Genomic DNA, 14,116 nt, shown 5'->3' with positions numbered 1-14,116 from the left:
CTCTCAGTAGATGCTATACCTCCATAAAAATTCCAGAGTAAAATTAATATAATAACAGACATGAAAAGCAATCAGGTTTCCTTTGTCTAAACCCAACAGTATATTCGTCACAGATTGCTATACTTGTGTTATCCCAAATCTTAAAACTGCGTACCAGCAGAACTAGCATTTTGGATCCTCTGCTTCTGTCTTGTGATTTTTCCCCCCCAATCACAAGCTGGGCCACACTGTAAGGCCCATGGCACAGCCTGCTGCCGGAAGACTGCCAGCCTTCCTCTCTGAACTAACGCTGTTTGCCATGTTAACAGGCGAGTTGTGTGAGGAGAAGCTGGACTTCTGTGCCCAGGACCTGAACCCCTGCCAGCATGACTCCAAGTGCATCCTGACGCCAAAGGGAGTCAAGTAAGTCAGGGGCTGCCTCGGTGCTCCCCCGGGGGCCCCCTCTGCTGGGAGCTGCTCTTCTCCACCTGCCCTCAGGATCCGGCTTCACACCTTTGCTCAGGATTAAAGGGACATACTCTCTGGGGTCCAAACATTTGTATACTTGTTCATAAACAGCATGGACTTGGCTTTAGTACACTGAAAAATAAAATAAAAGAGCTTCCTTTTTATCCATGACTCTTCCTAGGAAGGTGTGCATGAAGTAAAATAGCCTTTGACTATATTTACAAAAATGTATTCAAAGGCTGAATAAATTTGGAATATCTGGTAGGTGCTTTATTATTTGAATGTTTAATTTGATGTAACTGAAAATGTTTTGATCTGCAGCAACGTTTTAACTCTCCAAGGTGAGGAAGAGAGAGGGACCCTATGTCCCAGGTTGTCCCGGGACAGTCCCAGTTTATGCCTGTTGTCTCAGCATAGTCTTTGATAGGACCCCCTTCACCTTACCTATGTCTTGTGGGGGATGGTAAAGCATACAGCCACTTTGAGTAGAGAGCTCCCTCCCATGAACTCAGAACTTCAAAATCATTTTTATGTTCTCCGCAGCAATCTTCCTGAAATAGATTTGGTATCAAATTAAATTGCACCTTTGCCACAATCCTGAAATATCTTAAGGGTCTATCAACAGCAACTTCTCTCCTTAGAGACCATAGTAGTTTAGAGACCATCGTGCCCAAATGCTTACTTTTAAGCATGAGGAAACCAGGCCCAGAGCGGTCAGTGGCTGTCCAGGTATCTTGAGGTTATTCATTGGCAGACCTAGAGCTCAGATATACACTGAGTGGCCAGATTATTATGATCTCTGAATGCATAATAATATGGCCACTCAGTGTATATATTAGAGGCCCGGTGCATGAATTCGTGCATGGGTGGGGTCCGGCCAGCCTGGCCAGGGGGAGGGGACATGGGTGGTTGGTTGGCCGGCCTGCCTACTGGTCGAACTCCTGGTCGAGGGGACAATTTGCATATTAGCCTTTTATTATATAGGATATACACTGAGTGGCCAGATTATTATGCATTCAGAGATCATAATAATCTGGCCACTTAGTGTATACTTCCCAGCTGGGTAATTCTTCTAACACAGGTGACCTCTAAGGAGTTTTGTAGTTTCTTAACATTGCAGTTGGTTTATTATGGAAGATAAGCCGGACTCTCAGGGATGACTCACCCGGGTTCAGGAGTTGAGCTGTGCTTACATCAGACAACTAGCAATAACATCATTTGTCCCTATCCACAATATTTATTGAGCACCTGCCATGGGTTAGGGCACGTGGCAATAGTACCATCTTACATTCTTATACTGTTTTATAGCTACTCACTTTCACATACTTTGTCTTCTTGATGAAATTACTCAGGCTTCATTGCCATGGGATTCAGAGAATTAAAAGTGACTCAGGTCGAGAACAATTTTGTGAGAGGAGATGGGATTCAAGCTGAGACTCTAACATATTGAAATTTGTCAATGGATTATCAGACATAGTCTGTAGGATGGGAGGTAAGGGTCAGTATTACTAAGAACCCGTCACTGCCTCTAAAGATCAATCTGAAAAAATAAATACCTATTCTCAAGTTTTATTTAATTATTTGATGTAACTTGGTTTAAAATTTATCATTTTAGAATATACAGATGTAGTTGTAATACCTGCCTATTCCATTTGATGACTTACTGAAAAAGAAAAAAATATCATTGATGCTACTTTTCAAATTTTAGTTTATAATACCATGCAAAAAACAAAATAGTTATTGAAATCTTTATTTTATACAAAGTTCTGCATTGCATTTTTGTTTGTCTATATATACTGTACCTAAATTAGTTACACTCCCAACATCTTTGATCTGCCCACAGTTGAACTTGGCAAGTTCATAACAAATATTATCATTTCTCAGATAAATTCATCAGCAAAGAAGGTGGTTTTCCACAACAGTTTATCTGCTAAATACGTTTCATAGGACTTTGTACATTGTAATTATAAGATAAAATATTAGTAAGACTAATGGAAATCATTACAAAATGAGAAAGTTCATCTTCAAAAAGAAGAATCTTTAATTCAATCTTCTATTATCACCAATTAGATTGCACACTCTTTTTTTCAGTTACAGTTGATGTTCAGTATTATTTTATATTAGTGTCAGGTGTACAGCATAGTGGTTAGACATTTATATAATTTGCAAAGTGCTTCCCTAATAAGGCTAGTGCCCACCGGGCATCAAATATAATTACTAGAGGCCCGATGCACGAAATTAGTGCAAGAGTAGGCCTTCCTTTCCCCGGCTGCCAGTACCAGCTTCCCTCCAGCACCCAGAACCCAGGCTTCCCTCACAGCCCCAGCTTCGTCTGGAAGGTCATCCAGAAGGACGTCCAGTCTAATTAGCATATTATGCTTTTATTATTATAGATTACAATATTATTGACTATGCCTCCTATGCTATACTTTATAGTCCCTTGACTACATTGTAACTACCAATTTGTACTTCCTAATCCCTTCAACTTTCTCATCCAGTGCTCCAGCCCTGTTCCCCTCTGGCAACCATCAGTTTGTTCTCTGTTTCTATGAGTCTCTTTCTGTTTTGTTTGTTCATTTATTTGGTTCTTTAGATTCTACATATAAGTGAAATAATGTGGTATTTGTCTTTCTCTGTCTGATTTATTTCACTTAGCACAATACCCTGGAGGTCCATTCTTGTTGTCACAAATGGCAAGATTTCATTCTTTTCATGACCATGTACTATTCTGTTGTATACATGTGTCACATCTTCTTTTTCCACTCATCAATCAGTGGGCACTTAGGTTGCTTCTATGTCTTGACTATTGTAAGTAACATTGCAATGACCATGCGCATGCATGTCTTTTTGAATTAGTGTTTTGGATTTCTTTGGATAAATACCCAGAAGTGGGATTGCTGGGTCATAAGGTCGTTCTGTTTTTAATTTTTGAGGTTGCACACTCTTTTTTTTTTTTTAGCTGTTTTTATTGATTTCAGACAGAGGAAGGAAGAGGGAGAGAGAGAGAGAAATATCAATGATGAGGGAGAATCATTAATCAGCTGCCTGCTACACACCCTCTACTTGGGATCAAGCCGGCAACCCCAGCATATACCATAACTGGGAATTGAACCAGTGACCTTTTGGTTCATGGGTCAACACTCAATCATTGAGCCATACAGGTCCCTCGAGGTGCACACCCTTAAAAGTGGATCTTATTGGATTATGGGTTCACTGATTTGGGAACCTGTGGTTTTCACAGTCATTTGTGAGCTTGTTTTACAGCTGGATGTAGCTTAGCAGAAAGTAGGTGAAGTCATAGTATGTGCCATTACTCCCATATTATAAAAAACTGCACATTGTGGGAAAGGGAGGTGCAAAAAGAAAATTGACTTAAAAACCAAAACTATTTGAATGCTGCTAAAGAAAAATCTCTACTGACAAATGTTGTTTGAACAACTTGTACTGTTACTTCATTTTCTTATTACTAAGCTGAGAGAGCTGGTTTTACTTCTCTTGCTTCATTATATACCTCATAAATCTCCTAAATTGCTTTGAGATATTTTTAGACCACGATATGCCATAAGCAGTATTTTCAAGCATGCATCTTACTTAGTCAGCTTTTGGGCTTCCAAACAGTATATTTTATAGTCTTTGCTTTCTCCCTCACTCCTGACCAGATAATGGAGTTTAGGGAATATGATAGGTTTTATTGATAATACAACTTTAAGGAATTCCTAATTAAATATTTTCTCCCTGTTTTAAAGGTAGATCTGAGGAGCAAAAGAAAGACCAAAAAAATGTTTGTTATAATGTGATTCCAAGTTCTAAGGGGCTTGAGAAATGGCATTTGTAGAGAAGAGAATATAAAATAGCTCTTAGCCACTATGGTGAATGTATGGCTCTCTTATCTTTTACTTTGATTTCTTTTCTCAGATAAATAATTCAGTGTGTTTCAGAGCACTTCTTTCTTTAAACGCTCGGCCCTTTAGTTCTGCTCACATTAACATGGATGGAGGCTCTTCTCTTGGTGCTTGTCCATCTATTTCAGAGTGTCTACAGCTACTTAGGGTCCATGCCACTTCAGACTTGTTTACTCTGCATTGTTATGATTTAGCACGGAAACCACTGGCTCTAGGGCAAGCATGCTTATGCAGTGAGCTCGTTTTATGTCTTAATTCACACAGGCGGAGCTGAAAGTCTGTGTGCTAGCCCATTTATTTTAATTCATCAGTTATCCAGTAGCTCTTAAATCCCAGTGTTGCATTTGCAGACAAAACCCCTGGCATTCAGGAATGTACACATTCACTTGGGTGTTTTTAATTATCCTCATTCACTTAAACCCTAATGGCTTTAAAATAGTAAAGTGGGTAATTGCTACAGCCTAACCATAAAGGCTTTATGGAATTATAAAGACTTAATGAAATTATTTAAAAATATAACTACCATTTATTGATCATGCATTATATATCAAACACTATGCTAATTATTTTATAGATAGTAGTTTTATTAAATCTTTTAACAAACCTATGAGATGGAAATGTTTTTATTCTATATATGTTACGGATGAGCAAATGAACATTTAGATTAGGTAACTTAGTGAAGATGACATATACTTAAGAATAAAGCCAAGATATAAACCCAGTTCTAACAGCCAAGTCCAAATTCTGTAAAGCATAGTTTCCTGGTTTATTTGTTTTTTTAAAGTCAGCAAACCTTTTCTTCTTATTTATTGACTAGAGGCCTGGTGCATGAAATTTGTGCGGTCCGGGGAGAGGGACCCTCAGCCCGGCCTGTGCCCTCTCGCAGTCCGGGAGCCCTCAGAGGATGTCCGACTGATGGCTTAGGCCCACTCCCTATGGAGCTCAGGGCTTCTGGCTGAGTGGTGCTCCCCCTGAGGGGGTGCACTGACCAAAAGGGGGCAGCTCCTGCATTGAGTTCCTGCCCCCTGGTGGTCAGTGCATATCATAGCAACTGGTCGTTCCGCTCTTCGGTCGATTTGCATATTAGCCTTTATTATATAGGATTTTAGGGAGAGAGGAAGGAAGAGGGGGAGAGAGAGAAACATTGAAGTGAAAAAGAAACATCAATAGAAACATCGATAGCAGGAACAGGCCGAGAAGCTGTACAAGAGACTGGCCTCCTACATGCACCCTGACTGGGGATTGAATCCGCAACCAGGGAATGTGCCCTCATCGGAAATTGAACCAACAACCCTTTGGTGCATGAGATTATGCCCAACCACCTGAGCCACACTGGCCAGGGCCAGAGAACCCTTTCTTAAACCCAAAACAGAAATGCTCATGGAAGCCCAGTGTGTAAAATTAATAAGAGAGTGTTGGGAGGCATATGGAGGGTGGAGGGAAGCTACCAGAAACACTGTACCCCCTGCCATGGCCATATCTGTAGTTATGGTCCCCTATAGTTCCACAAAGCATAGTTCAGAACCCCTGCACTGGCCACACTGCTTTCCCTCAGGCAACTCAAGTCCTGGGACCTGCTGTCATAGTAGAGATTCCAGTAGTCAACACTGAAGAGGGACAGGTTTTACAGACAGCCTACAGGATTAATTATCAAACAGCCAGAGTGAGTATCCATAATCCAAATAAGAATAGAATCAGTGCACATGGTCCTCCCTCGAACCAGCTCTTGTCAGATTGCTTGGGTTCGGTTTCTGATTGTGTCCTTTAGTTCCCTCCCCTGTAGAGCGGAGTAGTACCAATGTCACGGGGCTGTGGAGAGCATTCAGTGAATCCACATCAGCCAAGTGGTTAGGGCAGGGTCTGGCACAGAGGAAGTGCTCGAAGAACATCAGCTGTACGTTATCCCTGGTCCTTCACCATCAGAGCAGCTGAGACCCTCCCGTCCCCCACCAGCAGGAACAGACCGAGAAGCTTGTGCAAGAGACTAACCCCGGGATTCTGTGTCAGCTCCCCTGTCTCACTCCATTAGGTCAACCCCATTCTGCCATAATAATTCTCTGGATTTATTATGGATTAGGGTATCTAGTGTTAACACATTTTTTTCATAAAACTGCATTTTATTCTAATATATTTATTCTCTATTGTCAAGTTTTAAAATGTTATTTATTTGGAAGTTGCTTAATATATTTTAGTAAATTTGACAACATAGATAGCGCTTTTATCATCTGAACTCCTCCAATGAATTAGAGCTGAAAATAGTGGACACTATAGGCAAATAAAGTAGGGCAAAAGGGAGGAAGGATGCGGGGAAAAGAGGGAAGGGGGTGGAAGGGAAAGAGAGAGAGAGAGCCAGTGAGAGGGAAGGATGAAGGGAGGAAGAAAGTGGGAAAACAAACAACATAGAGAGAAGGAACCCTGTGCACTGATTCTATTTATTTGGATTATGGATACTCACTCTGGTCAGGAGGTAAAAATCCCCATTCCCCTGACAGTTCCCAGAGAGAAAGCATGGGATACTTTGCAGACCGGTACTGTGTCCTAGGCTTCCTTTAATGTGAGGCTCTGTGAGCATGTCTAAGTACATTTTTTAAAGATGGTGCCATCTTTTCCTAGATGACATGCAGCTGTTTGACTTATTTTGGCTCGGTTGGGTTTGAAACCATTTACCTGCTTGTTCAAACAGATGTGACTGCACCCCAGGCTACATCGGCGAGCACTGTGACGTGGATTTCGACGACTGCCAGGATCACAAGTGTAAAAACGGGGCCCACTGCACGGACGCAGTGAATGGCTACACGTGCATCTGCCCCGACGGTTACAGGTGCGAAGAGAAGTACACATCTGTGTGGAGAGGTGGAGCTCATGGGATTCGCCGTTCACATTGGCGATTCAGTAACATCTAAGCATGTGTCTCTTTTTTTTCTTTAGTGGCTTGTTCTGTGAATTTTCTCCGCCCATGGTCCTCCCTCGAACCAGCCCCTGTGACAATTTTGAGTGTCAGAATGGAGCTCAGTGCATCATCAGGATAAATGAGCCCATATGTCAGTGTTTGCCCGGCTACCAGGGGGAGAAGTGTGAGAAGCTGGTCAGTGTGAATTTTGTAAACAAGGAGTCCTATCTTCAAATCCCTTCGGCCAAGGTTCGGCCTCAAACGAACATCTCACTCCAGGTAAGGTTTCCCCCACCAGCCAGAGCCGATCTCACCTAAAGCCAAGTCCAGCTCTACAGCATCAACACTGTGGTGGTTTGGGAGAGATGTTATTTGTCACAGAGACAGTTACAGACGGCAGAAAACAATGACAGACAGCGCCCCTGTGGGGAAGCGTCAGTCTTCTCGCCAACATTTGTGTTTTTCTAAGCTGAGTGGGAACCAGGTATTTTTATTCGTTCATTATTTGAGGAAAACACACACACAGTAACAAAACATATATATCTCTGTTTTGTGCTTGGGGGAAGGCTTTTTATTCATTTATCTTTATGACTGCAGTCCGGGCTCTACCACTCGGCAAAATATCCAGTGAGCGTCTTATAACTTTTCAACCGGAAACCTTTGAGAATAGACATGAAATTAACTAACGGATTTATTGCTAGTCTTTCCACCAAGTCACCATTACCTTTGAGTCGGTGATTCAGAGAGCCCTGTAGACAAGGTGAGAGTAGATTAGAGGTAATACATGTAGGTGACGGGGGGCAGATTGGGGCTGCGTTTTAGTTTTATCCAGTAAACAAAATATTTTAATACGTTTTGAGTTCAAATGGTTTTAGCCTGTTTCCTATAGGTCCCACTCTGCATTTGGTTTACCTTGGCACCCATGGAGGGGCGGGGCGTTCTTTAGAAGTCATGGGGAATGGGACCCCGGGAGGCAGCCAGGCCTTCTTTATGAAAAAGCCTGTTTCCCTGGCTGCCAACATTCGCCACATTGACTGTTATGAGAAGCGCCCAGTGGTGTTTGGGCTTAGGTCCTAACTTTAACAGAACTGCTTCTTTAAAAGCCAAAAGGCAGGATAAAAAGAGAAATTTCCCTCTTTTCATGCCATCAGTATAAAGAATGTGCTTCTTTATATGAAATATGAAAATCGATCTTGCTCAGTGCAGTTGCATTTCACATATGCCATAAATACAGCCCATTACAGAAGCAAAGTGAGCAGGTGAGTGAAAAGCTCCAGAAAAGCAAGTGAAGCCGAAACCGGTTTGGCTCAGTGGATAGAGCGTCGGCCTGTGGACTGAAGGGTCCCAGGTTTGATTCCGGTCAAGGGCATGTACCTTGGTTGCGGGCACATCCTCAGTAGGAGGTGTGCAGGAGGCAGCTGATCGATGTTTCTAACTCTCTATCCCTCTCCCTTCCTCTCTGTAAAAAATCAATAAAATATATTTTTAAAAAAAAAAAAAAACAAGTGCAAGCACAGGCAGCCGTGTTTACTTAGGTGCTTGTTATTGTTCTTTTTCAACAGAACAGAAACACCACCATTTTTAATCCTGATTAGATTTTATCATTCTCTACTGAGAAAATATAGTTGATATAGCTAAGGAGGAAAGCTTGAGTTACTTTCGATATTGCGCACCCTAATGCTGTAGAAAATATTTTTCAGCTTTAATTTCCCGAAGTGTAAATTATGTATGTAAATTCCTTGTTTTTGCATATTTCATGGGACATGCATCTTTAAGCTTTGGCATTGCCCATATGTACAGAAAGAGTAAAAAGATGTTTAGAAATGTATTTTTCAAGTTCTTTAGGAATTTACTTGCAAGGAAGTAATTTAGACTAGGTCATCTCTCAAGTAATGATGTCAACGTACAGTATAGTATTTTCTCAAAGCCATAAGGAAAACGTAAACCTTAGAAAAAACCTTTCACTAAGCAGCCTTGTTTCTTTTTGATGACATGTGTTTGGGTGACGACCCATTCTACTGACGGGAGTGTCCTTCCCCCTAGATTGCTACCGATGAAGACAGTGGGATCCTCCTGTACAAGGGGGACAAGGACCACATCGCTGTAGAGCTCTACCGGGGACGCGTGCGCGCCAGCTACGACACCGGCTCTCACCCGGCCTCTGCCATTTACAGGTGAAGATCTCTCAGTTACTGGGAAAGGTGAAAACTATTGTTTCATGAAGCACTGCTTCTCTGTCGTTTTGTAACGTGGAGGGGAGGGATCGGTTGGCTCCGGCAGCCTCTGTGATAAGTGTGTTACCCGTGGCATGAGTTGGACAATTGCAGGAAAGACTTATTACAGGACTACAGGTCTCCCCCGCTACCCGAGAGTAGAACCTTCCTACAAAACCTTTTGTAAACCGAAATGGAGTAAAGCAGAAAAGCCATTACCTTAGAACCATGGTCGGCAAACTGCGGCTCGCGAGTCACATGCGGCTCTTTGGCCCCATTGAGTGTGGCTCTTCCACAAAATACCACAGCCTGGGCGAGTCTATTTTGAAGAAGTGGCGTTAGAAGAAGTTTAAGTTTAAAAAATTTGGCTCTCAAAAGAAATTTCAATCGTTGTACTGTTGATATTTGGCTCTGTTGACTAATGAGTTTGCCGACCACTGCCTTAGAACATATCTGCTAAAGGACGCACAAAATACAAAGAGATCGAGCACAGATGTTCTCACACGCAGTTCAAGGTGGCTGGATGCTGAGATTCTGGGTATGGGTCCCACTACAGTTGCTGCTCCAGATGCCTCACTGTCTCTACAGAGGCTCACTGAAAAACAAACACTATTTTGCTTTCTAAAAGAAAAGCTAAAGTGTCTTATCTTCCCATTCCTTCAGCCAGATTCCTTTCTTTTGGTTAGGGAAAGCAGGTACTAATGTAGTAACTTTCTTAAAGCAAAGTGGAAGTAAAGTGAACTTTTAAAAAGCGGAGGACACCTGTATTGACAAAGCTTGGTAGGGGTAGTATTTGACCTGGGGCTAGAAAGGAGGGATGCTGCTAGAAAGGAGGGATGCTGCTAGAAAGGAGGGATGCTGCTAGAAAGGAGGGATGCTGCTAGAAAGGAGGGATGCTGCTACCACCCATCTGCTTGAAGGAGGCTCTGGAAATACAGGACCAGAAAAGGAATGTGGAGAGGACAGCAGGGCAGGAGCTCTGACCTTCCATGAAGTGAGCCCCCAGGGAAGGATATATAACCGGGGTTTTAAATATGCAACCTCACTCTCCTACCTCCCAACAGTCTCCTGCCTGGTGCTTCCCTGTGGCCAAGTCAGATGCCAGAAAACAGTGAACCCTCTAATCCCAGTAATGTAAGTCACACTGGAGCCTCCCAGAGCTCAGAGCCCCTGAAGATATGTGGAGCATAGCTCTAGAGAAACAACTGCAATAGAAACTCAGCACAGTGAGAAATATGAAATTACTATTCATGCAACACATGTTTATTGAGCACCTACTGTGTGTCAGGCCCTGTTCTAAACTTCCAGGAACAAAACCCCTGCCCTTAGAAAGCTTTCATGTAATAAACCAATGGTTGCATAGAATATGTTATAGGTAATTTTATCATTCATTTTGGAAGTCTTTTTTAAAATAATATACTGATATTGATGATACATTGGCAATGTGAAAGTTAAGGTATTTATGAAGCATAAGACTAACCTTCAGAGCCCCTCTGTCTAGTCTCAACACTAACTCTATCATCCTGCAGAAAAGTTACCTAGTAAATTTCTTCATGTGTAAAAACAGTAGTCACACATTTAGAGCAGGGTCATAACGCCATATGCAGTCAGTTTTCCTAGGCAGATAATTTAAATGAACTAAACAGACCAGTTGAAAGAAAAGAATATATTCTCATTCTGTTACATATATATATATGTACATGTGTGTGTGTGTGTTTATTGATTTCAGAGAGGAAAGGAGAGGGAGAGAGAGGTAGAAATATCAATGAGGAGAGATAATCATTGATCGGTTGCCTTCTGTACACGTCCTACTGGGGATCGAGCCCACAACCCAACATACGCCCTGACCAGGAATTGAACCATGACCACCGGATTCATAGGGCCATGCTTCATCACTGAGCCATGCCGCTGGGCATCATTTTGTTTCTCTTGAAGAGATCTAACATTTCAGAGACGTATTCCTTTGTACAAACAGTCTTGATGTTGGCAATACAATAGGAGTGGGTGTGACTGGGGTGAACCAAAAGCAAATCTTTGTCCAAACAGGACTAGGCTACACTCCTCAGTTCTCCCTGAATCTGCCACGTTTGCTACAACTCCAGCTTTTCCAACTAAAGGCAGAAATATGAAGTTTTTTAACTATAAAGTTTTCCCTCCTTTAAATATTGATTCAGATTATTTTAAAACTAGAGTCCCAGCACGAGACCCAGACCCACTGCGCTGGAGGTATCCCAGACCCGCCCTGCACAAGCTGCAGGCCCCACTTCCACCATGTAAGCCATGGGCCCCGCCTTTGCCGCACCAACCCTGCGAAGCCCCGCCTCGCCGCACAAGGCGCAAGTCCCAGCCCACGAGGGGTGCTCCATGCACCTCCTGGTGACCGGTTGTTTGGTCGTTCTGCCATTACGGTGTCATGACCACAGGCCTTTTATGATATAGACTAGCAGCCTGGTGCACGAAATTTATGCACGTTAAAAGGGAATTAATTAGAAGAAATATTTTAATATTGCTATTTGCCCTTCCTCTATAAAAGAAGTGTCAGAGATGAAAGAAAATTAGTAAAATGTCTATAAAATCTCCCCCCTGTCAGTCTGGGCGCGCCACGGGACCTAGAGTCAAGTCCCCACCCACCACCCACATGCACTTCGAAAACTCAGGAGACGCAGACCCAGCCGGCCACACCCCCATTGGGTGAGACCCAGACCTGGCCAGCCCCACCCCCGTCAAGCCTCTCCAGGTGAGGGCACAGCCTCAGGACTCCAGCCTGGCGCCGGGTGGGGGAGTGTAGCCTCAGGTCCCCCAGCCCGGTGCCAGGGCGGGGGTGTGGCCTGAGGTCCCCTGTCAAGCCTTGCTGGGCGGGGGATGTGGCCTGAGGTCCCCTGGCCTGGCACTGGGGTGGGGGGCGCAGCATGAGGTCCCGGGGGCGCTGCAGCGGGGGCGGGGGGGGGGGGGGGGGCCGAGGTCTCCCAGCATGGTGCCGTGGCAGGGGGCACAGCTTGAGGTCTCCCAGCCCAGTGCCAGGGAGGAGGGCACGGCCTGAGGTGTCCTGGCCCAGCGCTGGGGTGAGGGGCAAGGCCTGAGGTCCTCCATTAAGACCAGCCCCACCCCCGCAGCATCACATCAGCGCTGAACAGGGACACACGCAGGCAGTGTCACATCCCTAGCCGGGGATGCAGGCAGGCAGCGTGACGTTAGTGCTGGGGGCAGAAGTCCCCCACCACCACCCCCGCCCACAGACTGGTTGTGACTGGGACACAGTAACGGACAAATAAGCATATTACCTCTTTATATGGATAGATACCCTTTGTGGTGAACACAGTGCATCTATAGGCCAAACAAGCTTGACAACCAATCTGTGGGCATTGATTGGGACTAAGTGGAGATACTGACCTGTATGTTGTTTGTATTATTCAAAAGCCTTCGTATCCTATTTGATCCTCCATAACAGTTCCAGGAAAGTCAATGCCAATTGTAGCCCTGAATGGAATCCTTTTGGTGGTGAGCTAACCCATTTGGGAATATTTACATCATGGAAACAAACACATAATTATTGGTTTCCAAGTGAAATGAGATCGTTTCTTCATCTCCAAATGGTAATGAATTAGTGCCAACATTGAAGATATTGATAGGCCTTAAATCATAGAGCCTCAATTTGATTCAGCCCATAAAAAGACTGCAGAATATTGATTTTGTGGTTCATTTTTGGGCTTGATGTTTTTGTTTTATTCTATGCAGTGAAACAGTAGAATACTTTCAGAAACCATAATAAAGGCTCTTGAGGTTAGCTTATTAAAGCTAGTTCTCACAAAAATATATATATTTAAAGTATTTCTAGATAAGTTGTAGAAACTAGGATAAGTTATATCCAAATGAGGAATTACTATAAAGAGCTTATTTTGAGTTTATGTTCATTTCCATTTTCACCTAACATATAATAGAGTACACCCTGTAGCATTTATGAATACCATTAATACCATGTGACTAATTTTACAATATGAATCAGAAGTCTAGGAAAAGCATTGTTTTTACTAATACTTGCTCTTTAGTTTATGGCACAACAATCAAGAAAAGTTATTACATTTTTTAAGGAAAAGAAAAGAAGCAACAATTACCTTAAACTCAAATAGAGAGATGATAGTCTGACTGATTAATTGACTAATATGTATTATTATGTATGTAAAACAGAGGCCCTGTGCATGAAGTTCATGCACGGGTAGGGTCCCTAGGCCTGGCCAAGCGATCAGGGCCAATCAGGGCCTTCTGGCTGCTGGCCGGGGCCTTCCTTCTGGCTGCCTGCTAGGGCCTACCTTCCTCAGATGCTGGCTGCTGGCCAGGGCCTTCTTTCATTCCACGCCACCCCCTGGTGGTCAGTGCATGTCATAGCAAGCGATCGAACTTCTGGTCGAGCTCCCAAGGAGACACTTTGCATATTAGCCTTTTATATACTACTAGTAGCCCGTTTGCACGAAGATTCGTGCAATAGACCTTCATTCACCTGGCTGCCTGCACCAGTTTTCTGCCAGCACCGGGGACCCAGGCCTTGGCTGTGGCCACCGCCTTCTGCCTTCTTTCAGGGTCGGGGCTTGGCCCTGGGCGGTGGCCTTGGGCTCGGCCGCACCCAACATCCCTGCTAAGGATCGCAGGAGCCGACCCCCAGTGGTTTC

At 43.6% G+C, this 14,116-nt stretch overlaps 1 protein-coding gene across 2 annotated transcripts in view; it reads left to right on the top strand.

The window, feature by feature from the left end:
- Positions 1-14,116, top strand: part of SLIT2 (slit guidance ligand 2) — a 343,264-nt gene that overhangs the window by 311,597 nt on the left and 17,551 nt on the right. For both annotated transcript variants that reach the window (XM_008140178.3, XM_008140176.3), the window contains 4 exons: positions 309-402; positions 7,033-7,170; positions 7,278-7,518; positions 9,283-9,413. In XM_008140178.3, coding sequence (XP_008138400.2) covers positions 309-402; positions 7,033-7,170; positions 7,278-7,518; positions 9,283-9,413 — 604 coding nt within the window. The remainder of the gene's footprint in view (positions 1-308; positions 403-7,032; positions 7,171-7,277; positions 7,519-9,282; positions 9,414-14,116) is intronic.

The sequence above is a fragment of the Eptesicus fuscus genome, chromosome 2 (genome assembly GCF_027574615.1).
Source record: "Eptesicus fuscus isolate TK198812 chromosome 2, DD_ASM_mEF_20220401, whole genome shotgun sequence".
NCBI classification, from domain to species: Eukaryota; Metazoa; Chordata; class Mammalia; order Chiroptera; family Vespertilionidae; genus Eptesicus; species Eptesicus fuscus.
Note: the sequence above shows the minus strand (reverse complement) of the source record. Positions and strands in the feature narration are given on the sequence as shown.